Below are 26,467 nucleotides of genomic sequence, written 5' to 3'. Positions count from 1 at the left end.
ACTCTCAGATGGTAAAACAAGGCACAGTTGGTTAACTTTGCTGATGTGCTAAGAAGGATCTTGGCCTCACAGGCTCAATTTCAAATTGGAGGGTCTGGAAAATGTTTATCATGGCATACACCCATTAGAAAAAAGCTTCAGAATTTGCTGCAACATTACAGGAGTGCTGCTGAGCACAGGAGGATATCATCTCCATCCATGATATTTTGAGAATTCCCATCAGGATGCAAACCTGCTTCAGAAGGAGGGGGAACATCAGTTTAAGGAAAATCAAAATATGGGAAATCAAAGTGATACAGCACATATGGGTGCATCTTGGAAATCTCTCAGGACATGGTCAAGATTCAGGTAACATAGTTTGGGGTCTGAGAGAAGGCAGGAGAATAGGATGCAGGAGAATAGGATGCAAAGGCAAAGATGCTGTGTTTCTGGAGGACTTCAAACCCAAGCTGCTAGGAAAAAAATATCCTAAGCAGCAACTGAAATTGCAAGGCAAAGTTCAAATATACTCATTATTGCATTCTCAGTAATACTGGGTCACGCAAAGCCAGAATCCATTTAAATATATCACCATTACTTTATTGGGTTTTGCTAATGAAGGCTTGTTAGTGTGAGCTAGTAGAAGAAAACACTGCAGCCTGCTTTTAGTAGAGCTGGCAGCACACATACAAGAATATTATAGACAGGTACCTTTTAACATGATCATGAAGCACCTTCTTAAAAGGAGTAAGAAACACAGAAATATCATGAACACACAGTTAAGTAACTCCCTACCTCAAGCAGTGCATATTACTGTAATCCCACTTACTTTCCCTGCATAGAACAAGTCTGACAACAAGAAATTTAGTAGATCATTTTTCTACCCAAAGATGCCAGATTTGTCACACAGATTTATCACTGGCATCCTACCATTTCATGGTCTACTTACCACATATGAAGCGAAACACCTAGATTTGCTTGCAGGTTTATAGATTTATGTCTGCTTAAATGAGGAATACTGAAGATGCTCTGCAATATGAGCTAAGTTGTTCGTTTTGTCAGGAAAATTCAAAATGGTAACGAGAGTGATTTTCAAATGCCTTTTCCTAGCAAATATAACTGGTGACTCAACATATTATATCACTACAGTTAGAGAATACTCTGAACAGGACTGGAAGAATAATTCACTGGTAAGTTGTGTGGAAGCTCAAGTTTATTTTCTGGCTTAGAAGACTTGTGGAAAGTGACACATTTGATAGTTATTAATGCGTGTACCCACAGCTAACCTGTTGAGAAATAACACTTCTCATAGGTCCTCTGAATAAAGATCTTTGTGGAGTACTTTGCTTGTGAGTGTTACACTAATTTTTTTTCTTCAACTGCACCATTTTTACATGTCAGTGCTAACATCTAGTTAATTATTAAAGCACGCTGGTCCCAGCAGCCAGCACTTTATGCTATCTTTAATAGTGCTCTTCTGCATACATTCCTATCGCCTGAATTCATTCCTATCTGGATTCACTGAAAACTACACTTCACTTTCTGCTCACAACTGAGAAGCTGGTGCAGGCCTGGTTAAATGAGCTCGACTGCCAGATGAAGTTGTTTGCAGAGCTGCACAGTGAACCAGACAGGGTAACTGATCCCGAGTAAAAACATTCCCTGGTTATTTTTAACTCCAATGGCTTGCAGAGTTTTGGTGCACTGGAGGGAGTAAATAGCTATGATGGCAAACTGCTGTGGCAGCAAGGGGACCTTTTGAACATTTTTCCTTACTTGTAGTAGTAGCTTATCAAATTAAACCTTCAGTTACAGCAAAGCCCTATTTCTTCAGGCTTGAAGAACAAAAACATTTCCCCAGTCTTGTGCCTCCCTACTGTCAGTCCCTTCTAAAAAGCAAACAATCAACTTGCCCTCGCTCCCAAGGCCCTCCAGTTCCCCATCTGCACCAGCACAGCCCTCGTGGTCACATATACAGCCCTCACTTGCCAACTGCAGTTCTGGGGAGCTCCACACAAGCCTCTTCCAGAGGCACCTTCTCCTCTTTAGTCCTTTGTGAGATTTAGCACGAGCATATTTGTGTGTTACAAAGATTCACCATGAACTCCATCATCCAACAGGATCTCCCTCTATGAGAGGTTTATGGCATTCCCCCACACAACTAGAGAAGTGCACACAGTCCTCCTCAGCAGCCCTCAGTCAGGTTTGAGGCTCTGCATAAGTCCAAGTTCTCCAGCCTTTCCCATTCCAGCAGCAGATCAGAATCCCTGACCTCGCTGCAACAACAGCCCTTGCACACAATGCTTGATGAGCCTCAAGATCAAGCACTTCAAATGTGAATATGTGACCTTCTTTAGCTTAACCAAGAACAATCCAGGCACAGCAGTCCAGCCAACCCTCTTAAAAACAACATAGTAAAAGCAAGCAATCTATAAAACAGTAATTTCAACCTCACCAAAGTTCCATCCAGAAGCACCAATGTGTATCATGAACTTCATGAGCTGGGATGTGACCAACTTAAGTAGGTGCATGGTAGAAAAAAAGTAAGAAAAGGCAAAACAAACATATTTAGCAAACATTCCATGTCTGCTATCTACTTTAAGTAACTAAGTTATAAAGAGAAGAAAATATTTTCTTTTGTGTTACCTGTTCCCATTAAGTGCCCTACAGGCTACCCAAACCCAAGCTGCAACCACACTTGAGCCATAACACAGCATACAAAATAGGAAAGAAAAGATAAAAAAGAGACATGAAAAAGGTTTTTCACAGTCACAGAGCATGTCTTCATAAAGAAGGATACCATTCAAGGTGAACAGAAAGGGTCTCACCCACTGCCCAGACAGAAATAATTCACTTGGGATCTAACTAGAAATTTGTAGTGTCAGGTTACCACTGCTATCTCTCAGAATTTCAAAACAGAACTCCAGCAACTTTGTATAGCTTTGTGCTTGGAGGCCAACATTGTGTGCATTATTTGCAATTAAACTTTTCAACCTGGTTGCCTCCTACTCCTCACAGTAAGAGTTTGTCTTGGTTGTTACATCCAGAAATCTTTGGACATGTCCTAAACAGAGTAACAAGTTTAAAAAAAAAAAAATACCAGGTACAGGCATGATTTCTGTTTTAATGTTGGTTTTACATATTTCTTGAACTAGAACAAGAAGTGGTGCATTTCTCTGGTTCCATTTTCCTTTATCACTGCCTTTTCACCATAATTGAAGAACAAGACTACCAAACCGGTGCAGTTAAGCCACCTGAATTGTTGGAACAAAGGGAGAAGTTCTCTGCTTGTGTCACACCAGTCTAGACCTGCAGACTGACTAATCTGGGAAGGTCTGCAGCAAACCCAGCTTCCTATCAGCCAGCCAGAAGCCTGCTACATTCCACTTCATGAAGCTGCTATTTATCTTTGGATACTTCAAGGAGTTCAGTCACAACATTTGCAGTGCCGGGAATGCTTTCGTTAAGTGCGAACAGGTTGCACAAGGTATACAAACATGAGCCATTTATGCCCTTCCAAACTCTTGGAATATAAGGGCTCTACTTATAAAAGCCACCCTCCACCACCGCTACTGAGCACTGGAATTCAGAGCTCTAGCCAAAACCAGAAGCAGGAGCCTCTCCCTCTAGTACGGGAAGGAGGCACAGGGCTAGAGGCCAGCGGCTGCCTCTTCATCCCTGGGAGTGCAAAGGGCATGCCAGGCAGAGATCTGGGAAACTGTGCCAGGACTCCTTGTGCAAGTGGTAGTAGAAGACGACCTGATAACCAAAAGGTACGTCAATATTTACTCGCTATACAAGCAACCGGTGCTAAGAGCTAGCGCACAGAAAGGTGCTCTCAGACTGCCACCGGGGTTAAGTTATCCCAAAGGAATTTCACTTTGGAAAAAAATTTGTAAATCACTCAAAACCAGAATGGTGAGTATCTCAAAACTTAAGCACTTCTCCAAATTTATGGCAGTTTTTGAACCCAGCTCAGCTCTACCCTGTGCGTGCACTAGGGTACAAGGCATGAGTGCTGGATGACAGGATTCATTATGCCACTACTAATCTATACTGGAACACTCACGTGCAGCCTGAGGTTTCCTGGCTGCCTGCAAGGCAAGCCTAAAGTCACCTACTACATTCCCAGGCTGTAGATCTGTAACCAGAGCGAGCCCAGACTCTGCTTGGTAGCAGTGCTGCAGGAAGCAAGGAGCCGAGCAGTTCAAGTTTCACAAGAGGGGCGACAAACAGCCCTTATTATTCCAGGTGACTGCACCACAAGTCCTTTGTTTTGATTGGGATTTTTATTTCCCACCTTTAACCTCAACAGATGTTGACAATCAGTTGCTCCTGAACTGTATTTTGTCACCTAGAGTTACTGTAAGGAGGCCCCAGGCTTTATCTCGGTGTGAGCATACCAGTCCCAGCGTAGCCCTACGTGAATCTCTAGCCTGGAATCCATGGCATTTTATTCCTTTAATTTGCTTGCACGCTTACTCCAAGAGCATTTTTTGATGGTCACTGAGGGTTAGTCAGAATACCCAGAAACTGTGGAGGGATTTGCACATCCCAAGTCCAGCACAGGGAAATGGGGCACCAAGACATCAGAGTCTGTCAAACACCCAGCATACTGGCTCCAACACCAGCTGCACGTTCAGTTGTTGCTTTTCAATCTACTTTACTACTCTATTTTGGAGCTTGGAATTCACATATAGACCATAAAATTCAGAACAAGCTGTTTTGTTGCCCAACAGCTATCAGAGATAAAAGACACTTTGAGATAACCCACCTTTGGGTTTATTGCTAGTTAATGAGAACAGTCCTGTGAAAGTAGCAGTTTGGAAAAGGAAAGGAAAAAGGGGAAAAAAAGCCTGAACAACTGCTCACCCATCCATCTGCAAGTCATATGCCTGCTTTCAGACAAATTATCTGATATTAAAATTAAAGAGCCAAAAATCTACATCCAACTCATTTTACTCACTAGTGAGTGGAACAGTAAGCTTAGCTCCAATCAGAATTTGTTACAGGCACTTTAAGGGCAGTAGGAAAAGTATTTTCTTTTACAAACTTGGCAGTATGATCTGAGCTTGTAAATACAGCATGAAATCTGTAAACAGGTAAAAAAAGCTCCAAACACCGAAGCCTTACATAGATTTCGTATTAAGTGTTTTAGCAGTTTCAAACATGTTCATGCATTACCACAGGTAACATTAAGCTGACTGACAAACTAAGCTCAACTCAGCCACATTGAATTACATCTATTCAATATCATGTCAAGGATCTAGTGACATTTATTAACTAATACATTCATACAAGTCACCAAAACCTACTCAGTATGCAAAACTATACATGTCATTGTCACAAAACAAAAGGCACAGCTTTACAAAGAGGAAAAAACACCAGGACAAATAAATTTATCAACTCTGATCAAAAATAGGCAGTATTTTGCACAGCAGACTTGAGAGAATAAAACATTAGTGGCTTTATTGCTGCATACTGCTAAAATTAGCTATATATTGTTCAGTTTTGCAAAAAAAAAAAAAAAAAAAGCATGAAGTAAATGGCAACTGCAGGATAAAAAAATCAGAGGGTGATTAGGTAGTTGCTAGGTTGTATTCCATTTGAGCAAGGAAACCTGAATATTACAAAGGGCTGAGTTACAAGGGAATGTGGGGTATTTTGTGACAGACCACTGCATGACAGCTGGAGAAAAGCTATTGTGGCAACAGCTGTGTGCTCTGCACAGCTCATACTCCCAAATACCTCAGCCTGCTAAGAGGCCAGTTAACTGGCTGCAATGCATTTTAAAAGTTTTCTGCCTCTTGGGATGTGAGTATGATGGATTATTTGTGTATGTTTTCAATAACAGAAGGAATGCTTAGTTCTACCACTTAGCCTTTTACAAAATGCTGTGGTGTAATGCTGAACTATCATTCACTGCTTCTTTCCTAGAGTTTATAGCTGCAACATCCCATTAACTCTCCTCCACAATTAAAACAACTTCACTTCCTGTCTTACCAGAGCACGGGCTCGACAGCAGTAAATTCATCTATCATATCCTGATTTAAAGGAAATGATCTGATATTTCCAGGATGAAATCCTGGCCCACCAACAGCAATATCAAGCTGTGTTTTACCTCCCTAGAGGAAGAATTTTGAGGAACATGCTACTCATCTAACCACTGAAAGCTTTGATCTTCTAATTAACTCTAAAGTTACTCCAAGGTGTCAGATAAAGGTCTGAGAGGTGAGCCCAGGCAGTTATACACCAGTGACCAGTTACACCTCACTTACTCCTGCACTGCACTAATTAGCTCAGTGAGGCTGAACTCAGGACACCAGAGACCTTCCATTGTAGGAGATGGGTTTGCTCACTTGGCCTCCTTAAAAAACACATTGTTGTTTCAGGCCAGACTGAGGCACAACAATCTTCAGGAGCTGATTCTCTCACACACAGGACAGCAAGCACAGGAGCACTCTGCACTGCCATAACCTCAGCCACTGCCACTCCTGTAGGAATGGATGCTCTCTGCTTTCCCACCATCATCTAAACAAGGCAGGGAAGGATGAGCTGTGCAGACATCCCAGAAAGCTGGCTAAAGAAAGAAGACTAACTGGTTCTTCTTACATCCTCACTTTCTCATGTTTCCCTTTGTTTTATCTGAAATCAAAGAAGAGTTTTCCCATTTTCAAGTATGGATCCCCTGGTGTCTTTCAAAGATACAACATAAATTGTGGCACATGCTTCCTCATGATATCCTATCACCACAAAAGTCTGATTTACTAGAAAACAATCAGCACTGAAGTAAAAGCTGTACTTGAGTACTGATTTACTGAAAATTAAAAAGGAAAGCGATACCAAGTGTAGACATATTTGTTAGTATCAGTAAGAAGAAAAAAGCTTTCCTTTTTAAGCTTCAGTTGGTGAGAGCCTTATTTTAAACACAAGCACTAAAGAAGCAAAAAAATTTAAATCCTCCACTGACATCAGGATCTGTCATGTAGCAAAAGCTAGTACTGATCCATGTTTTAGTGAAGGCCACTACATGTTTGTCACTTAATCCTAAGAAATTCCAAAAATGAAGCACGTGACTTGCTTGTAATCAATTTTAAAACAACTTGGAGCAGTTTCTGTGCAGCTTTAAAAGACAAACAACATATTTGGCAATATGCTTGCCATACAGAAACTACCCAGGTGCCTGCATGGCAAAGCACACGCTTGATAACATCACAGCTTTAAGAGCTCAGGAAGACACTGTGGGATATATAAATAGTACACCAAGCCTCATCTCTTATTGTCCAAAACCACACAGCAAGCACGGAAACAACACAAAACTCTTCTCTAAGGCACCTGAAGTATTGCCCAGGTCTTTATTTCCCAGCTATTTATCTTCAGTTTTGTTTCAGGTTGTTTGGGTTTTTTTAAGCTGAATTTTCTGCTAAACTTCACTTTGCAGTGGCAAAATTTTATCTCAGGATAAAGCTGCCAAGAGGGCAAGAAGATGGAGATAACTTAATGCAAACTGACAATAAGTTGTTTTGAAGAATTCACCCTCAATGTGTCAGCTTAACACTACGGTGCTGTTCCCTCAACACTCTTTCAAAGTGAATGATTTATTTTTCTGCTGTTAATTTGAAAAGATCCTTATATGTGGCAAAACAGACACAGGGTACTCTTCTGCAGATATTTGCTGGAAGACAAGTGTCAGTCACAGCACTTGTCCTAAAATTTATGTTTATATTTAATGTAAGCTCAAACTAATAGGTTAAAGACTTAATTTCTACAAGTACTCAAATACTGAAGCCACTCAGTACTCAGCAGAACCTTACTGCTCTTAGAAAAGATGGCTATACAAAGGCATCAAGTGTGAGCTTCCCTTTTTTCCCTCCTTACATCTTTAGTAGAAATTACGGCTTTTTTGTTGCAAAAGTGAAGTTATCCCAAAGCCCTCAATGCTGCCTCAATCCAGAAATCCCTTCAGCAATATTTCCCAAGACAGCAGCATCACAGAACTGAAGCCATACCCAGCTGCACACATGACTGCCACAGCGAGACACAGTCAACACCACCTACAGCAGCAGTGTCGTGCTTGAGTGAATGGCACCCTCAACCAGCTGCAGAAAACTCAGGTTTTAATTATCTCCATACGCAAGCAATAAGGAATTCAATCCACACACTGAGAGGACTGCAGTTATTCCAGCCCCATCACCTTCAAACAGACCAACCAGCCAGTATTCTACCAAAAACTGACCAGCCATCTACATATCTGACAAAAGACACCTGTACAATACACCTCAAAAGACACCAGTCACACTAAACTAGTTCCAAAGAACTAATTCTCCCAAAAGGTCCCCTCTTTTAATGTTCCCTACAATACTGGATCTTATAAGCATTCCGGTATCCAGTACTTACAGAAAAATTCAAAGTAATGTTTTCTATGTAGTTACTTAGTCTATGCTGCAGAGCTTAAATTTTTAACAGAGTAGTTGAGCTAATGAACACATGGATGCACATGTGAATGAAAAGACCGACTGAAATAAAGGAATAGTCTATTTGCTATTAGATCACCCAACACCTATTTTGTTGTAACAAAATATTAGTGGAGAACATCATGGCCTCAAGCATTAAAAGACAAGTCTGCCCCGCTGTCAAGCAGCCCATCTTAGGGGTAGGTAGAGCATTACCGGCTCTCCACAGTGGAATAAAAGAAAACAAACAAGAAGCCATGCTCTCCAGATTTGCTGCTCTGCCGTCAGCAACAGCAGCAATCAGAATGCAAGTAGTTGTCTCCTCCTACCACCATAAACAGAAGTAGAAAAGCTAACAGCAACAGGGCAGAACATGAAAATAAGTAAAGGAGGTACAGCTGATTTCGTGGCGAAACACTAAAAAGGGATCGTCCTCGTAACACTGACACGCACTCCTAGTATCGCCTATTCTGGCGTGTTTTCTACTGAAAACGAATGGACGAAAAAGTTCAATTGTCTACAAGTTGCAGGATGAACAGCAGGCGCTGCGAAGGGCGGTGGGCGCTGGCTGGCCCCAGCTCGCACAGAGTGCCCCGCCGCAAACACCCCTCCTCTCGGGGAGAGCCGCGGGAGCTTCCTGGCCCCTTGCCGGGCCAGCACAAGACGCTCAGCCCGGGGCAGCTATTTCGGAGCCGGACGCCGAGTGTCACCGCTCCCCGGCCGCGCCTGCCGACCGCGCCTGCCGCTTCCCGGGAGGAGCGCGGGGCCGGACCCCGCCCGCCACACCGAAGCCGCCGGTCCCGAGCGCCGCGGCGCCCGGAGCCCAGCGCGCCCGGCCAGCGAACCCCACCCGCCGGCGGCGCCCGACGGGCCGAGGGCGGCGGCCGCCTCTTCCCGAGGGCTCGCACCAGCCTGACCGCCGCCGCCTCCCCGCCTCGGGCTTCCCGCTGCCCCGCCGGCAGCATCCCAAGGCGCCGCCAGGATCTGCCGCCCGCCGCGCCGGCTCCAGCCCCGGCCCCCCCCCGCGCCGGGCAGCGCCCAGGCCCCGGCGGGCGGAGCGCTTCCCCCCGGGCGCCGGGGCCCCTCACCTGGATGAACTGGATGGTGAGCGCCGACTTGCCCACGCCGCCGCCGCCCACCACCACCAGCCGGTACTTCTCCTGTCCCGGGCCGTCCCTGCAGCCCGCGGCCATGGGGGAGCCGAGCGGAGCGATCGCGGCAGCGCCGCCGCGGGGTCCGACAACTGCTTCTCTCGCAGGCGCTCTCCTCCTGCTCCTCGTCGTGCCGCCGGGGCTGAGCAGCAGCAGGCCCCGCCGCACGCCGCCGGCAGCAGCAGCAGCAGAGCCCACCCCGCCGTGCGGTGCGGCAGCACCGAGCGGAGCGCAACAGAGCGCGCGCCACCGCCCGCCCCCACAGCCAGGGCGCCGCGGCGCTAATGGCTGCCGGGGGCGGGGCCCGCGCACCGCCATGCTAATGAGGGGGCGGGTCACCTCTTATCTGCATGCTAAGGAGGGTGGGATATGCGCGGGGGGCGGGGCCAGCGAGGAGCCGCCGTACAAACGGCCGTCGGGGGCGGGGCCTGCTCGTCGCCATGCTAATGAGCTCTTGCATATGCATGAGGACTGCCCGCCCGCGGCACCGGCACGCCGCCGTGTTTGTGTCGTGCGGGTGGCGGCGGCCCCCGGGTGTCCCCTCCGCCCCCCGGCAGACAGCGCGCCGCGGAGGTAATTAGCAATGTCCCCACGGGCTTTGGTGGGCCGCCCGTCTGAGTGCCTCATCAACATTAATGAGGCTCTGGATGCCCACGGGATGGGGAGGGAGGTGTTGGTGACCCTTCGTACAGATGCAGAGCCAAGGCGCGGAGAGGTTTAAAGCCGAAGCGTCGCAAATGTCGCTTCCCACCAAGAGGGAAAAAGTCATATAGTGAGTAAAGCCCTTCGCCACTCTTCATCAGGTTTCCTTGTGAGCATGCACGTGAATAGCTTTCTCACTAATTTAAGCCATTCAGATCAAGTCCAACCTCTCCTCTGAGTGTCACCCACCGCTGGATGTCACAGCCCCATATTCATCCCCCTCTGTACTTGGTCAGAGCACTCTGGTTTCAGTGTGTGATAAATTCACCCTTTGCATCTCCACCCCCTCTGCTGGGGACAGGCTGCTGTGATCTTCCAGTGGTGTCCTTACCCCTTGGGCAATATCTTACTGTCCACGGTGTTTCTGCACACCCAACACTCGGCAAATGGTCATAATACAACGAAGCAGAAGTTTTGCTTTTCAGGGAATTTTCAGGGAATTCCTTCTTCGCTTCCTCTCCCCTTTTTGTGAAGATATAAAGCAACGACCCCACGTATGTCTAATCTTACACACCTGTACACACGTGCATCCTTTTGCCAACACAGAGTGACAGAGCTGTTATCATGTGCCTGGACGGCACAATCACATCAGCAAAGAAGACAGGCTCCTCCTCCCTACGAACAAAACTCCTGAAGTAGTGGCCACGCATGGAATCCTCGCTGAAGGCGCCTGACCTGTTCAACACTGGGGAGGCAGGGACAGCATCCTCCTGCTTATTCACCCAAGAAACCCCGACTTTCAACGTTCAACACACATTTCAGCTCTGCACCAAAGGAGGAGAGGGTCCCACAGGCAGGAGACTCCTTCCCTCCACAGACCCAGGACAGCACTGAGTGACCAGTGCAGTAACCAACAGAGATCCACTGAGAAATTACAGCTTGTGGAGCTAATTAGGAGCTAACATGATATCATATATACACGGGGGCAAATCCATTATGTAGCCTAATCTGAATTCCACTATTACCCAATTTGTCATGCTGAGCTTTGCAATTCTTTAACTGAATTTCTCCACTTAAAACGCCAAAACTTTGAAACCAAGAACATCCTTCAACGCCCATTCTGTCTCAGGGGAGAAGAGCGTCTGACACACAGGAAACAAACTGCTACTTTGTGAGTTAACGGTGTAAGTGTATGAGAGGGAGATACTTTGTCCCCAGGACTCACAACAGTATTTCGGAAGAGGAACGCCAGAGCTCAGGCTCAGTTGCCTCGGTATTCTCCTGTAGTGATAAGCTGCTTTTTCACATCCGTTTCCTTATTGCCCATGCTGATCAAAAATAAGGAACAACTCACACAGGAAAGAATACGTAGCCTAATATTTTCCAGTTTGGAAAAAAGATAAGTGAGTGGGAGATAAAGCAGAGGTCTGTAAATTCCTAAGCAGCATAGGGAAGTTGAACAGAGAAAGGCTCAAAATAGGAGAACTGAGGGACACCCAGTGATAGTAGGAAGAAACAAGTTTAAACAAACAAAAAAGGATAAAAGAGGATACTGTTTTCCACAGACACAATCAATGGCACTGTGGACATCTCTGACACAAGGGGCTGTGGAAAATGAAACTGCATGTGAGTGACGAAAGGTTAGACAAAGTCACAGAGCAGAAAGCAGCATAAAACAGCTCCTAAGCACAGTGTTTGCTGAACACAGAACCCACTTTCTTCCCACATGTCCTGGTTCTGGTGTTCTTTCACCTATAAATCAATTACTGGCCACTGCAGGATCAGGGACCCATGCAAGTATTAATCAAGCAGGACAAATCTCCTAATTCTTAATTACATTCTCCAGCCTAAGAAAAATCAAAAGTACAGATTGTGAGGAAGTGAAGCTGCAGCTAATTTATCACGTATTGGGTGGTTTTTAATCAAAATACAGCTACAGTCTCACAGTTGGCCATTATTACAGTAACCACTAAACTCCACTGCCAGGAATGGCAGTGACATGAAAAGCAGATTTTTAGTGAGTTTTAAGGACACGCAAATCTCTATGCAAACTATTGGAATAGGATATCTGAGTTCTTGGTTCAAAGTTACATAGGAAGCCAAACATTTTTATTATCCCTTATTTTTTAGGTTTCAGTTTCATTATACATCATTTAAAACAAATTTAGTATTCTGAAAACAGTATCAGTATTGTCACTGATATAGCTATCCAATCTTGTGAATTCTGCAAGAAAATTGTGTTGTTCTTTAAATAACACTGGTAGGTATGACAACGGGTTAAAATAATACAGTCATCTATTATGATCAAAAGAGTCTATTGCAAAAAATACTGTTAAATTCTGTGCATTTCTGAATTTTGAAATCTAGTTTTATAAATAGTTATATTCTTTCAAAGCACAAAGCAGTGATCACAGAAAAACAGGAGATGGATTGCAGTTAATGAACAGCAGTGGGCTTTGTAGTTTTGTAACTGCACCCAAAGATGCCAGTAAGAATTGTTTGCTCTTTGCTGTATAAACACAAGTAGAGGGAGAGAATATCAAGTATAGAGACAGTCTAAAAGCAGGGCAGCCAGGGCAGGTCCAGCCTGGAAGTGTAGTCTCTACACTTTGTCTTCCCTCAGGAACAGCCCTTGCTGCAAGCCCTGGTTTCAGAAGACAAGGGGTATACATGTGAATAAAGACATGGAGATGAGGGAACTACACACTCCATGATTTACTTCAAGATCCACTAACCTGGGAAAGACTTGACTGGTGATGCACTTTACCCAGCAGGTGAAGACAAGAAACTTGGGACTGATAGGAGGCAGCAAGGCAAGATAATGCAAAAAGGGTTTGGAGTGCTCCATGCAGCCAGGAAAATAAATTTTACAGCACCATTTTTCATATCCCTGGGGAGGTAGCAAATGTGGGATTTCATAACAGAGAGGAAGAACTCGAAATACCAAGAGTTGAGATGAGGGAGCCGTAACTATAGTTTTGATGAAGCAGCTGGGAAAGAAAGGACAGCTTTAGAAGCATTGCATAGAAAGAAGCTGCGTCATTTCAGGTCTAGCCTGAATATGCATATCTAAAAAGAGACAAAATCAGAATGACATCCAGATGGCAGGTTTAAAAGAAAGATCACCATAGTGCTTTATATAATGACAGGGAAAAAAAAAAAGACTTCAGGAAGTCTTGAAGGAAGGCTTGAGGGAAACATCCAGAACTTTATTTTACATTGGCAGCCTTGCAAAGAAGTGGGTTGGGAAGGTTAGAAGACGTGTATGCAGTAAGTGATATACTGAAAGCTAAAAAGCGCTCCATGAGAACCTAAAAGCTTAATTAGAGGAAAACTTCTTCTCAGGCTTAGCACAGAAAAAAGTTACAAAAATCTCTGGGACATGAGTCAGAGTGGCAGGTAACTTTGAGTTATACCATTGATTTAGGATTATATATGTACCTATCACTTGTTTATTGACCTTGCTAAAACAGGCCATAAACATCACCTCTCCCGTGGATAGTTTCACCTAAAGGACATGCATGTGCTGCAATTCCCATCAAGGACTCCACTGCTGACCATAAGAATATTTGAGAAACTGGCTCTCTCAAAGCCATAAAACAAAAAGCTTGTGGAAAAAAGATATAATTTTTTTCCCCTTGGAATAGGAAAGTAAGACCTAATTCAGAAGAAAAGAGCTGATAATTTTTCTTGTCTGTACAAAAAAGATGAGCTATTTAATGAGCAATGAGCACCCAGAAACTGGGAGAAAAATAAGCTGTTTCTCTTCAGACACACTTATTAGTTTCTATCTGAATAAAAAGTAAAACTATTTTCAGCCAAGTAACTACAGCTTTTTATAAATCTTCATCTATTTTTACATCTACCTATTCCAGTAAAGTAGTCTGTAGTAAGTCTGTAGACTTCAAAACGCATCATTTTCTTTGAGGATTGAAACTGATCTACAAACAAAAGTATTTTTTTTGTTTTGTTTTGTTTTTGGGTTTTTTTCTGTAATGTTTAAGATGGGTTTGTCAATTTTTATTAATTATTGTGATTACATTAGCAATTCACATGTGTTTATACCCAGTAATAATTACAGAGAAATAATATCCCATGAGAAAAGAGTAAAATAAACTGCGTAGGAATAGTATTTTTAGACAAGATTGTTTAAAGTTTGTGATGCTATATGTTTTCCCTAACATTTACATAACTGCCTTGAGCAATTAATGTGAGGGGAAATATATGGGGTTTTTTTTAGAGAATGCACCAGCATCATCTCTTTAGTGAGCAGCTCAGGTTCTGCACACCTGGGCATTCAGTCAATCCTCTACCAAACCAAGCAATCCAATCTTGACTGATTTGATATATGTGATTCCAGGTATATTTGGATAATATGTATTTATCTATTTTTACACATGTATTGATTTATCTCTTTATGTAATTATGTTACTAGGATAAAAAAGAGGCAGGAAGGAAACCTAAATTAATACCTTTTATACCTCCTCCGTAGACCTTAAAAATGAGAAAGTGATCCCAATAGGAAATTTCTCCACAAATCACTTCCAAATTACTACTTGAAAGAAGACTCTTACTCTGTTGGAAAGGTGTGTGTACCTTTCCTGGTATCTTTCAGGATGAAGGCAGTAAGTAGGGGTACAAACACTAGTTGTGACACAGAAGTAAGCTCAGAGCAGATGGCATTCCCTCTGGAGCAGAGTGGCCATGTCCATGTTGCACCATGGAGGTGGTGCCTTCAATCCCTTACACCACAAACCCCTTTCCATCCAGTGTGGTCATGGCTGACCCATCTTCCTTACACTATGGGACCTGAGGGGAGCATTCCCCAGAGGCTGGTGAGCTCCACACATGCCCTTGGTTGCTGTTTGTACCCCTTGCAGGGTCTTCATGGCATCTTCTGAGAGTGGTCTCTGGGTCAGAGAGATCCCGGGGGGATTGCGTTACAGTGTCCATTCCTTGGTGAATAACTGCATCCACCATTCCACGATGCAGGAGCAGGTTGAGGGCTGTCTCTCAGGAAGGGCAGCTGCCATACAGCACCACAGCTTGCCCACAGTGAGAGTGCAGAGCCCTGCAGTTCCTGACTTGCTGCAGTGAACCTGTGGGTGGTGAGTTCAAAGTTCAGAGCTGAGAGTTGAGGTAACACCTGCAACACTGTTCCCGTGCTGGTCTCGGTGTGCGTCCCTAATGGCAGCACGTGCCACCTGCATGAGAGAGGTTTGGAGGATTCCCAGCCTGCCAGAGTCACATCAGCACACCCCACAGAGCTGCCCCTCTCCTGTCACACCGCAGGAGGGCATCTCCAGCCTGATGGGGCTCAGCAGCCGAGCTCACTGCACAGTTTGGGGGGCTTTGGAAGGGGATGAACCAGCAGTGCTGTGAAAGGCAATTCCACAAACCACAGCTGGACTTCCTTGGCCAGAAAATGAGTGACCTTAATTAATGCACACAGCCACTCCACGTACCACCACAGAACCCCTCCAGAGTCAGAAACTGTTTTTTTTTCCTTCATCACCAAAACTGCTGAACACTGCTAGTTTCTGTTCCCCTCATACAGGATATAGAAAACTTATTGTCCCCTTATGTTCATAAGCCTGTTTGCTTTCTTACATTTATGATGATTCTGCAGAGCTACAAGAGGCAGTATAATAAAAAGATAGTTCTTTTGTAGGAAACACAGAGCTATCCAAACCTGTCTCTGAATCTCAGCCTTGGGAACAGCCACATCTTCATACACCTTTCCATCATTCACGATCCTGCTACCCCAAAATGGAGAATCAGCTTTTATCACCTGTCCCAAGATTTCTCTGCTGCTCACCTTGCAAAAACCTGAAGGTTTGTGGGCACCTCTTAGTTGGCTTCTATTGTTTTTATGGAGTTGGCTAGATAGGGCACTCAAGAAAGCCACATTTCCACTTCTCACCAAAGCTCCCACACCAGTACTGCTCTAGATCCAATTAGGATCTAAGATTAAGATTAAGACTAAGGTCTTAACTAAGGTTAAGATTGATTAGAGAAAGAAAGGGTGAGAAATTAGGTTGGTTGGACTAAATCATCTCAGTCTGACAACATTTGTCATGTTGTGACATGGTACATGGTTAGCAGTCTCAGAGACATTGGTGGTTACCCTTAGAACTTTATTGAAACTGGGCAAGAAGTTGAGGAGAGTGTTAAAAAGACAGAAAAGCAAGAGTAGAAAATTGTCTACTCTAATCTCATTTTCTGGAAGAAAAAGTATTAAAACAAATAATTAAACTATTTGTAAATACATCTAAGAAAACAAGGAGGCAACTGACAACAAATACGTCCTTCTCCAGGAAAAATGGTGTCAAATCAAAATATTGTTCTCCTGTGATCCACTAACAGGCATTTGAGTAGGAGGAAGTAGTATGCATCCTATATCTTGATGCTGTCTTTCATGATTCACTTTGGTCAGCCTGGAGAAGAGAAGGCTCCAGGGAGACATAATTGTACCTTCTAATATCTAAAGGGAACTGACAAAAAAGATGGAGAGGGACTTTCTACACAAGCACATAGTGACAGGACAAGGGGAATGGCTTCAAACTTAAAGAGAGCAGCTTTGGATTACCTGTTTGGAGGAAATTCTTTACTGTAAGGGTGGTGGGGCCCTGGCACAGGCTGCCCAGGGTAGGTGGTGGGTGCCCCATCCCTGTCAGTGTTCAAAGCCAGCTTGGATGGAGCTCTGAGCAGTCTGGTCCAGTGGAAGCTGTCCCTGCCCATGGCAGGGGGGTTGGAATGAGATGATCTTTAAGGTCCCTTCCAACCCAGGCTATTCTATGGTTTTATGATTCTCTGTGTTTACAATTAGGCTATTACATAACCCTTGTGTTATATTAGATGGCAGCAGTAAAGCTGGAGCAGGACAGGTGGGACAGCTGGACCCAGTGATTTCCAGTGGTTCATTGACAAAATTGAGGGCAGCAGCACACAACAATCCAGAAGATGTCACACAATCTAGTATTATTAAATATTTTAGTAATAACCTAGATTATGAAACAAGAAAGCACATGTCCTACATTTTCAAAAGCTGCATGCTAGGGAAGAAAACAAGACTTGTGAATAACCACAAGAATTAAAGAAAAGTTCTAAAAAATAGAGAATGCAATTCAGAAACAATGCACATATCGTTCTGCCTGTAGACAAGAATTTGTTAGTAATTTGATTGCAGCTAAGTGTATTAGGAAAAAAAAAAACTGGAAAAAATACTTACTTTTTCCTTGGTGCTTTTCCTTGCTTCTTGGTATTTTACACCAGCTGAGCTTGAACTCCCTCCTTTTACATATATACTTTCAGAAATAGCTTCCTTGTATTTTATTTCTCTGGCTAACTTACAGAGTAATTTCCACGATAAAGGCTTGTAGTACCATTTTAGTATAACACTTTAGTATGATGACCTACATTTCATTTTCTGCATATTTCCTCCTTATGCTGAGATCAAAGGAGAGCTAATGATTGAGGCACTAGTCTGACTGAAATTCCCATCCTCCTTTTGCACTGAGGTGATGTGTGCCTGTGCTTCATGGCATTTATTTATTTAGCAAACTGCCTACTCTGCTATTTCTTATAAACTCACTTTTTGTAAGGCCACTCACTTCCAGCCTTGGTTATATTTCTCTTCACCCTTCATGACCCATTCCCACTGATTAATGTTGGGATGCAATTTTTCTAGAATTCATTGTCACAGTATTTCTGTACCTCAGCTGGATGCAGAGATCTGTCTGGTTAGTTCTGAGAACTCTAAATCCATAGAGGAGCAAAATGCACTAGGAATCATTTACTGAAATGCATGACCTTGAAATAGCATAGTTCCACAGCACAGATGGAGTTTACCAGATGTCTGAGGCTAGGAAATTATGAGATTTAAAAGAGTCAGTACTTTGGAGTGGTTTAAAAAAACCAAGATTACTGGATAGGATAGAGATACTGCAAGTATATTTAAACAAGTACATCTACATGTGGATCCATGACTTTGGTGCCCAGATTAGTTTGACAACACTGCCTCTCCAGTGTGCACTTACCTGTGCAATGCAAGTACATCCTGAGCACAGTGAAAGGTTCTCTCTTCATTGGTATGAAATGTGAACTCTTCCTTGAACCATCAGCACTGGTCTGATGATGATAATCCCTCTGCTGTTGGTTGTCCAATGTTTGGCTCTTCATGCTGTCATGTTCTGATTCCCTGCTGATGTCTGAAATGACCAAAAATCCATGCAATGTGGCATCACCATCTAGGCCCCACAAGAAGAGCTGTTCTTCAAAACAATTACATAATCTTTTAAATTTCCCGTGCTAAAAATAGGCAGGAAGGATTCTTCACCCAGAGATGTCTTGAAGCAGTGCTGTTGTTAGCACTGGGGTTTGTACAGCAAGATCCTGTCTGCAGAGAGGTTCATAAATACATAAGCATTACTCTTTCTAGGACTAAAAGCTGCTTGGGGACATGAATTTCTTTCAAAGAAATACTTTTCCCATCTCCACTCTCTTTTTCATCCATCTTATCACCACAGTGCCACATTTCTTCGTACTTCCAAGATGCCCCAACAGTTGAGGCTTCCCTTATTATTTGGGTCAATTCAGCTAGTGATCATAGCAGCCTATGGAACATAACAGGGCATCTCTGCTGCTAGGGAATAAAGAACAGGTTAGTCTGGCTGTGTTTTCAAATGTCACAGCTAGCTCAAATCAGCTATTCACTTAGGGAAACTCTCTTTTCTCAGCCTACAATTTCCCTCAGCACTCTCATTTCCTCACGTAAGGGTTACTGTGGGTGAACAGGAGAAGGTTCAGCAGTTCATTTTATTTGGGTATGAGAATTGAAATACTAATGTAAAAATCTTGTAAAATGTATCTTTTTCTCTGTCTACCATTCTTGCTGTATCTTCCTCCTATTCCTTGTTGGCACACTCTCTTTCCACTGATTTCCTCTGCCAGTCTTTTTCTAAGATTCCGCTACTGAGTCCTGCAGTTCAGTCCTGGATTCATCAAACTCCCTGTACATCTCAACACATGATTAACAATGAAGTCAACACCCTTTCCATGCTCTTCATGTCATCAGCAGGCCAGGGAGCACTTTCTCAGGATACAAGGTATTGTGAGGCACTGCTGAATGCCAGCTCAAGGACCTGGAAGGGTGTTTTTTCCAAAACGCAACAGACACACGCTGCACAAATGAGATTGCTGTCTTCTGGCTTGCCCCAGTTTAGGTATGAGGACATAGGAATGGAAGAATAATTGCTAGAGGAGAAGAAATAGCCTGTTGCAGAGTTTGAGCAATTCCTCTTCCACTCCTTTTCCTTCTGCCCCAATCTGCATATCTCAAGGAAACCCTACACACATAGCAAAACACCCTACATTCACAATAACTTCTGTCCAGCTTCCGAGGCACTTGAGCTTTTCGTTAAAAGGTGATACTAAGAGATTTTGCCAAATCCCTCATTTTTTGACCTGTGAGGCTGTTGCCAAGCAGAAAAAAGCTTGTTCAAATATGTGAAATTAGGTTGTACTGAGATGCCAGCTGAGGAATTGACATTTAATTTTCATATTTATTCAAGTTGTTACTTACCATTAATTTAAAGAAGCAGTACTAGTGGATCACATCAGTGGATTCTGCACCAACATGTTGCAAGATCCAGTTTCTGTCACAAGGAAATTACCATCTAGACAGACAGAAGAAACATTATTATCTCATAGCAGACAGGGCATTCAAGCACAAACATGCCAGGGAATATGCCTGAGGACAGCCAGAAAGAATACATCAGTCAGGTGAGCCATACTGGGGTATGAACAACACAAGCCCTTTACTTATTGTTGCTCCAGACACTCTGTATCTTCTCCTAAATCAGCCTATTAATTCATCACCAGGAACACCACAGGTGAAGAAGTTGTTGAAATCTATTTTCTTTTTTTTTTTTGTCTTTATTTATGTACATGAGAACAAGAGACTGAAGTCAATAAGAATCAATGAGATCAACATACTTGTTGTAGGAATGAATTACCTTTAAATACATATTTTAAAACAAACATTCTGCTTTTTTATACTCCTATTCACTGAAAATAAGAATCTATCTAAAAACCAGAAAATATATCTAACAATGGAAAAATGGGGAAATTTAGGTAAAAGTAAACAAGGCAGCTTGATAAGAAGTGCATGGTAAACAGACATTTCACTGAGAAAGAGACTTTTCAGATATTTCCATGACATGTTGTTGCCACTTGAAATGTGGTGCCTTCTGGTGCTGTCTCAGAATATCTGGCAGAACATGTTGTATGTAATCAGACACTATTTTTTCAATGTACAATTTCTTAAAATTCTGTCTTCTCTGATAAGCATCGTGCAAGACAAATGTTCTACTTGCCAAATAATTTCTTTCAGAAAAATTGAACAAACACATCTCTAGGATTTTCTGTTCCTAGCAACTCCAACTCCCATCTTTAAAAGTCTTAATGCAATAAAGCAAAATTTTTAAGATGCTTTGGCTCACTGTCAAATCTCCTACTAAAGGAAAGTATATTTAAAAGATATTTAAAAATAGTAGTAGTCACACAGAATCATAATGGAAAAAAACTATAATAATAATTAAATTTGCCATTAAATATAAATATATCTTTCTATTACACAGAATAAACAGTCATATTGAGGAACTTACACTTGTGAGCTCATTGAAATGCAGGCATTCACCACTCACCAAACTCGAGTACTCATGTGCTCAAAACACCACTTGCCTTTACTACTTTGTAGTAAATGAATGCTAATGAGTAATATTCCAGTTAACTCTTACCCAACTAAATCATTTCTTGGCTCCCCAGTCAGAACTTTTGCATGGACATTCTCCAAAATCATTGTCAAGGCTACAGCCTGATGGTAACGAGCGATATCTCAAAAAGCACAAAGGACAAAAACGCAAGTGGTGGAAACGAAAATCAGCAGAGACAATGTTAAATAACATGTTCAGTGGTGACAAGAGAGCTGGCAAGATATCCAACCCCAAGGTCAGCACATCTTCCCTGGCTACAGCAGAGCTTGTGCAGGAAACCAGCAACATTTTCTCACATTATCACATTGGCAGGAGCCGGGTGGGGAAGTGCAGAAAGTGACCTGCAGTTTTCCTGGGTCTGGCATCAAGTCTAGTGGGTTAGATTTGCACTTCTTCAGAACAGCTCAGAAGATGCAAGGAAATATTTGCCTACTTTGACTCCCGGCAAATGAAAACATTGAAATTCTTGCCTGAGCACTGCCTGCTAACAAGGAATGCAGTGAAACAGGAGTGGATCGGGAGACAGGAATTTTTGCACACCTTTTTCTTCTGCCTGTGTTCCTGTTAACATTTCTTGTCCTATTCTAGGTGACCCCGTGGACCTGCTGTCCAGGCCTCCTCCCAGTGCTGAGCTGGGCCACAGGCAGAGGCAGAATGAGAGGCCTCACGTGGTGGCCAAGGCAGCTCCTCAGGACACCCAGAGTGAGCTGGCTCTTTCTAAACAGCATTTGCTTGGAGGAAGAAGAAAAAGACATTGAGTTTGTCAAGCTTTTTGTGGCCCTTTTCAGCCACCCTCCAAATCCTGCAGCCTTCATCCAAACTTCAGTTTGGACTTCAGGAGTAAGAGGTCTCACTGAAGCATCCAAGACACTTTTCTCCACAGATTCCCCTTTATGACAACCCCATTCTCCCATTCAGACCCTATCCCAGGGCAGCTCCAACTACATAACCCACGAGGACTGCCAGTCAGTGGTTAGCCCACTGATGGACCAACCAACACACATTTGCAGACACCCCGGCAGGCTGCACCAGGAGGCCTTGTGATGTCTGAGTTTCCCCCTGCTCCATCATCAGGTTCAAATGGGATTCCCAAACCTTCTTCCCAAGCAGGATCATCACAGCATGGAGTGGAAGAGGCTGAGAGCCCTCTGTGTTGTTGGGGGTGAAGCCATACTGGCACAACAGCAGGGAACAGGGCTAGTTTAACCACATGCTATGAAATACTGTGAATAAATGGAATGTGCTTTTTTCATTGACTACAATATGGCAGATCCTGATTGACAGACTAGACACAAATGTGCAAACTGCACAGGCTGCACAAACAGTGCAGCCCTGATGGCTGTTGTGTCCTACACAGCTTCTGCAAGGAACTGGATGAGCTTTTCCATCTGGACCGAGCAAGGACTGTTTCTTCAGCAGCTTTATGTTCATCCTCTGCAGTCTGTGGGTAGGTGGAGAAGCCAGAGAGGACCCTTTGTGTCTGACCATGCCTTCATTAGCAGGGTCAACTGAGCAGGGTAGGGTGGAGTTCAATGACTTCTATCCCATTCTGTTTTCCAGAGGAAAAGTTTAGGTGTGCCTGCTTTATCCTCACTCCCCAGGGCACCTCTGTGCTTCTGAGGAAGCATGGTTTCTCTGACTGTGTCTGCCCTGGCCCTCTGTGTCTTTTTTGACCTTTTGAGCATTCTGGCATGCAGCTGTGACTGCTGCTTCCACAACCCTCAGGAAACATCACGGGCTGAGGGCTACGTGTTTTACTAGAGAAAAACATGGCTGACAAGTGGCTGTGCCATGCAGCTCAGGAAAGGGGGGAGGGTGAGGAGAGATTTGCTTGCTTTCTGCTTCCTGGGAGGCCATGGAGAGAGTGGCAAAAGGAATAAGGCTATGTAAGCAGCTGGTATGGCTTTTGGCTAACCACTCTATTCATGGAGGGGCTGTACCTACTGAACCTCACAAAAGCCCACCTGCACCCCAGGTGGTTTTAAGCCTCTCCATCTTGTGGCAAAGAGACTCCCAAAAGGTCACCATGTGGTACAGAGCCTGCTGCCATTTTGTGCCCTTCAGCCCACGCCTAAAGAGGACTCTGAAGAGAGGAGGACACGGCAGACATTTTTCTTCCTTTTGTTCCCTTAACAGCTTACCTGGCACTTCTTGGGACCACAACCAGTGGAGCAAGGAACTATCCTGGCAGAAGATGCAACTTGTACCCCATGACAATTGCTTCACAGCACTGCTGTGAGGGAACTGCAGACCAAGGACACGGTGGTGGTACAGCCCTGGGATCAAAGAGAACAGCAGAGTCCTGATCACAGCTTGGCACCACACCAGATCACAAGCACAGCCAAACCAAGAACTGCCAAGTTAGCTGTCCCCACAAGGACTGGGAGCAGATGGATGTGTCTTCAGCCAGGCCCAAAGCAGTGAGGATCCTTGTCTGGCTGTGGCCAAGGAGCCTCTTACATGGCAGGACAGGGCGCAAGGCAGGAGGGAGCAAACTCCTCAACAGGGCTATAAGAATCCCATCACCAGAAGTTACTTGATGATGCAGCCAAAAGGTCTGGTCTGTTCATTGTTTGGATTTTCACTTTGTTTGGATTTACCTGACGTCAGTGAAATAATAGACATTTGTATTAGTACTGGCATTAAGATTTTTTACACTTAGGCCCAAAGCAATTAAATGGCTTTGGCTTCCAAATACTTTCATTAAGCCATGTCTTAGAACTTGCTGAAAATGCTTCTCACTTTGTTGAAAGCAAGATTTCACACTACATGTTTGACCAAATTTCTTTGCAATTCTGCTCTCAGAAAAGTAAAGTAATTTCTCATTTCATTGTAGGAAGTCACAAAACAAACCTGTCATTCATCCATGCCCTACAGGCTTTTTGACTCTTCTTTTGGCACTTGCCTTTATATTGGAGAATCTTCATAGATAATCAGGCAATGAACTGTAAATGCTTTTCAGTGTGGGAAGTAAAGGATAGGCCCTTCTTTTAACAGAAACAATGTCTAATGTTGACAAAATTTCAGTTTTGTTTTTGACCTTTTAGTGTGATGCTATATCTGAGCATGGATTCATCCTCACCACTTCTTTCTTCCATGTCAGTCTGTATTTAATAACGAGAGACATAGTGCAAAGAACACCTTTTCTGGCCATGTGGGAATGGATTGCCCACAGTTATAGACATTACATCCAAAGCAGCACGATTGTATTATTTTTGTGTCTCAATATATAAAAAAGCTGCCCTAGGGATAACAGGCAGGTCTGAGTAATATACACATAACATAAGGGCTCTTGCTGTGTATTTTTGACACTCCTTAAGAGTGAGAATTAAGATCTATGACTCCCATCTCTCAGCTGATAACATCAAGACAGGCTGCAGTGACTGCACAGAGCCTTTCTGAAATCAAATTGGTCTCTGTGCAAACACAACAGGTCACATGGGGACTGTCAGACAAGAAAAGTTTAGAACTGCAGCATGTATAGAAACAAGCCCTGTTTTCTGCACCAAGTGAAGCTGTACCTGATAGTGGTCTCTCTCTCAATTCTGTGACACAGGGACTTGCTTTTGCTGGGGACATGGACAGCAACTGCTACCAGCAGCTCATAGCTATGCAAAGAGGTGATCTCTGGTGGAAGAAAACCCAGTCATCACCGAATAATTAATCTTGCATTCCACTTGATATCTCTCCCACACAAATAGGAGAAGGTGTGTCACAATTCAGATCACTGCCAAAATAGCATGGTGTGGCATTTTGCAGTTTAATTGTTTCAACAGATCATTTATTCTTTCTGTAAGAGTGAGCTTGACTGGAGTTCTCATCCTTGGAATATCAGGGTGAACTTCATGAAATGCAGTTTACTTTTCCTGAGTGACTAACAAGACCCCTGTGGGAAGTACAGCAGACTGCAAACTCCTTAGCAGAAACTGATGCTCAGGAAATTCCACCTGAACATGAGGAAGAACCTCTTTACTGTGCAGTGACCAAGCACTTACCAGGCTGCACAGAGAGGGTGTGGAGTGTCCCTCAACGGAGATATTCCAGAACCATCTGGACACAATCCTGTGCCATGGCATGACCCTGCATCAGCAGAGAGGTTGGACAAGATGATCCCCCTGTGGTCCATTCACAGACCCATTCTGTGATTCTCTGAACTTAGTAATTTCATCAGTTAATGTTTTTTTTTTTTTTCCCTAGAAATGTCAGAAGTGGCTTCTTGTTTTCGTAGTTTTAGTTCAGCACTTATATATTAGGGACTTAGTAAGTATTTTAAAATAGGTTTGTAATAAGTTCATAAAACCTTTGTAAAATCTCAATGCATTCAGCATGTACTTTTATATGTCAATCTGGCTTTCTCAGAAATAAAAATCAAGGCAATGAAACCTTAGTTAGGCAATTAAAACACTGGATAGTGAAGTGCTTTTCAGAAAAAGATATGGGGGCACAGGTGTGACTATCAACAAGCTCTTGGGTTCTTTAACCAGGCAACTACCATATTAAGAGAAAAAGACACAGATATAGGAAGTCATTTGTAGAAACAAAACAGAGTAAGGGGCTACAGTTTCCCTGTTTCTTCCCTACTGGATGATAAAGATGTATTTGTATAATTTCCTGACCCTCTGCATTGAGATTAGAATGAATTTGATTTGATCTCACTGCAGGGCTCCTGAGCTTGAAGCATCCATGGTGAGGTAAGCAAAGCACTCAGCAATTCACCCCAAGAGTGCCATCTTATCTATCCCTTTTTAAGGGATTAATGCAACACTGGCTGAAATTGGTGAAGTTTTTACTGCAGACCTAATAAGAATTGTAGCTATCAAACATGACAGAAAAAAAAGGGCTCTGCAGCCACTATGGAGGATACATGAACAAAAAGGAAATAGATCTGCTATTTAAGTGTCCTAGTGTTTATCTGCAAGCAATCTCTAAGTGCACACCAAACACACTAGTTCTTTTTAACTCATAAACAGAGATAATTCCATTTCACCTTTACACGGAGATGGCCTTGCTCTTCAGGAGGGTGAGCCACAGGTCACAGGCACAAGCAGATATCTGCAAGGCAACAGGGTCACTTGCCTTATCTTAGTCATGGAAATGGCACATGGACTGTGACAGAGTCCCCAGGACCTTCCTTTGATATTGCCATAGAGGCTGTGTTTCCACTTTTAGAAGCTTTCTTCACACTCCACTGCTGCAATGGAATGTTTGGATTTAATTCACTACTACTGATAAAATAATATTTATAAATATAGGTACTTAAGACAGGAGGTAGTCTGTGATCCAGCAACCAATACTTATGTTTTTTGTTTTCTTTTTTTTTAAAGGGCACGTTTAGGAGAAATGAAGCACGAGGGTAGCAATTCAATACATATGTCCTTACAGAGCAAATCTTCCTGAATCTTTCAGCTCCAGACAGCACCTGCCCAGAAGGCAGTTTGCACTAGTTACTAGTGAACTTTGCCCTTCC

At 43.4% G+C, this 26,467-nt stretch overlaps 1 protein-coding gene across 1 annotated transcript in view; it reads right to left on the bottom strand.

The window, feature by feature from the left end:
• RRAS2 (RAS related 2) overlaps positions 1–9,851 on the bottom strand; it is a 42,487-nt gene extending 32,636 nt beyond the window's left edge. Inside the window, exon 1 of the mRNA XM_053981159.1 lies at positions 9,521–9,851. Within this exon, the coding sequence (XP_053837134.1) occupies positions 9,521–9,625 (105 nt within the window). The 5' untranslated portion in view covers positions 9,626–9,851. The remainder of the gene's footprint in view (positions 1–9,520) is intronic.
• Positions 9,852–26,467: the final 16,616 nt, after the last annotated feature.

This window comes from Vidua macroura, chromosome 6 (assembly GCF_024509145.1).
Source record: "Vidua macroura isolate BioBank_ID:100142 chromosome 6, ASM2450914v1, whole genome shotgun sequence".
Lineage (NCBI taxonomy): Eukaryota > Metazoa > Chordata > Aves > Passeriformes > Viduidae > Vidua > Vidua macroura.
This window is presented reverse-complemented; position numbering and strand designations above follow the sequence as displayed.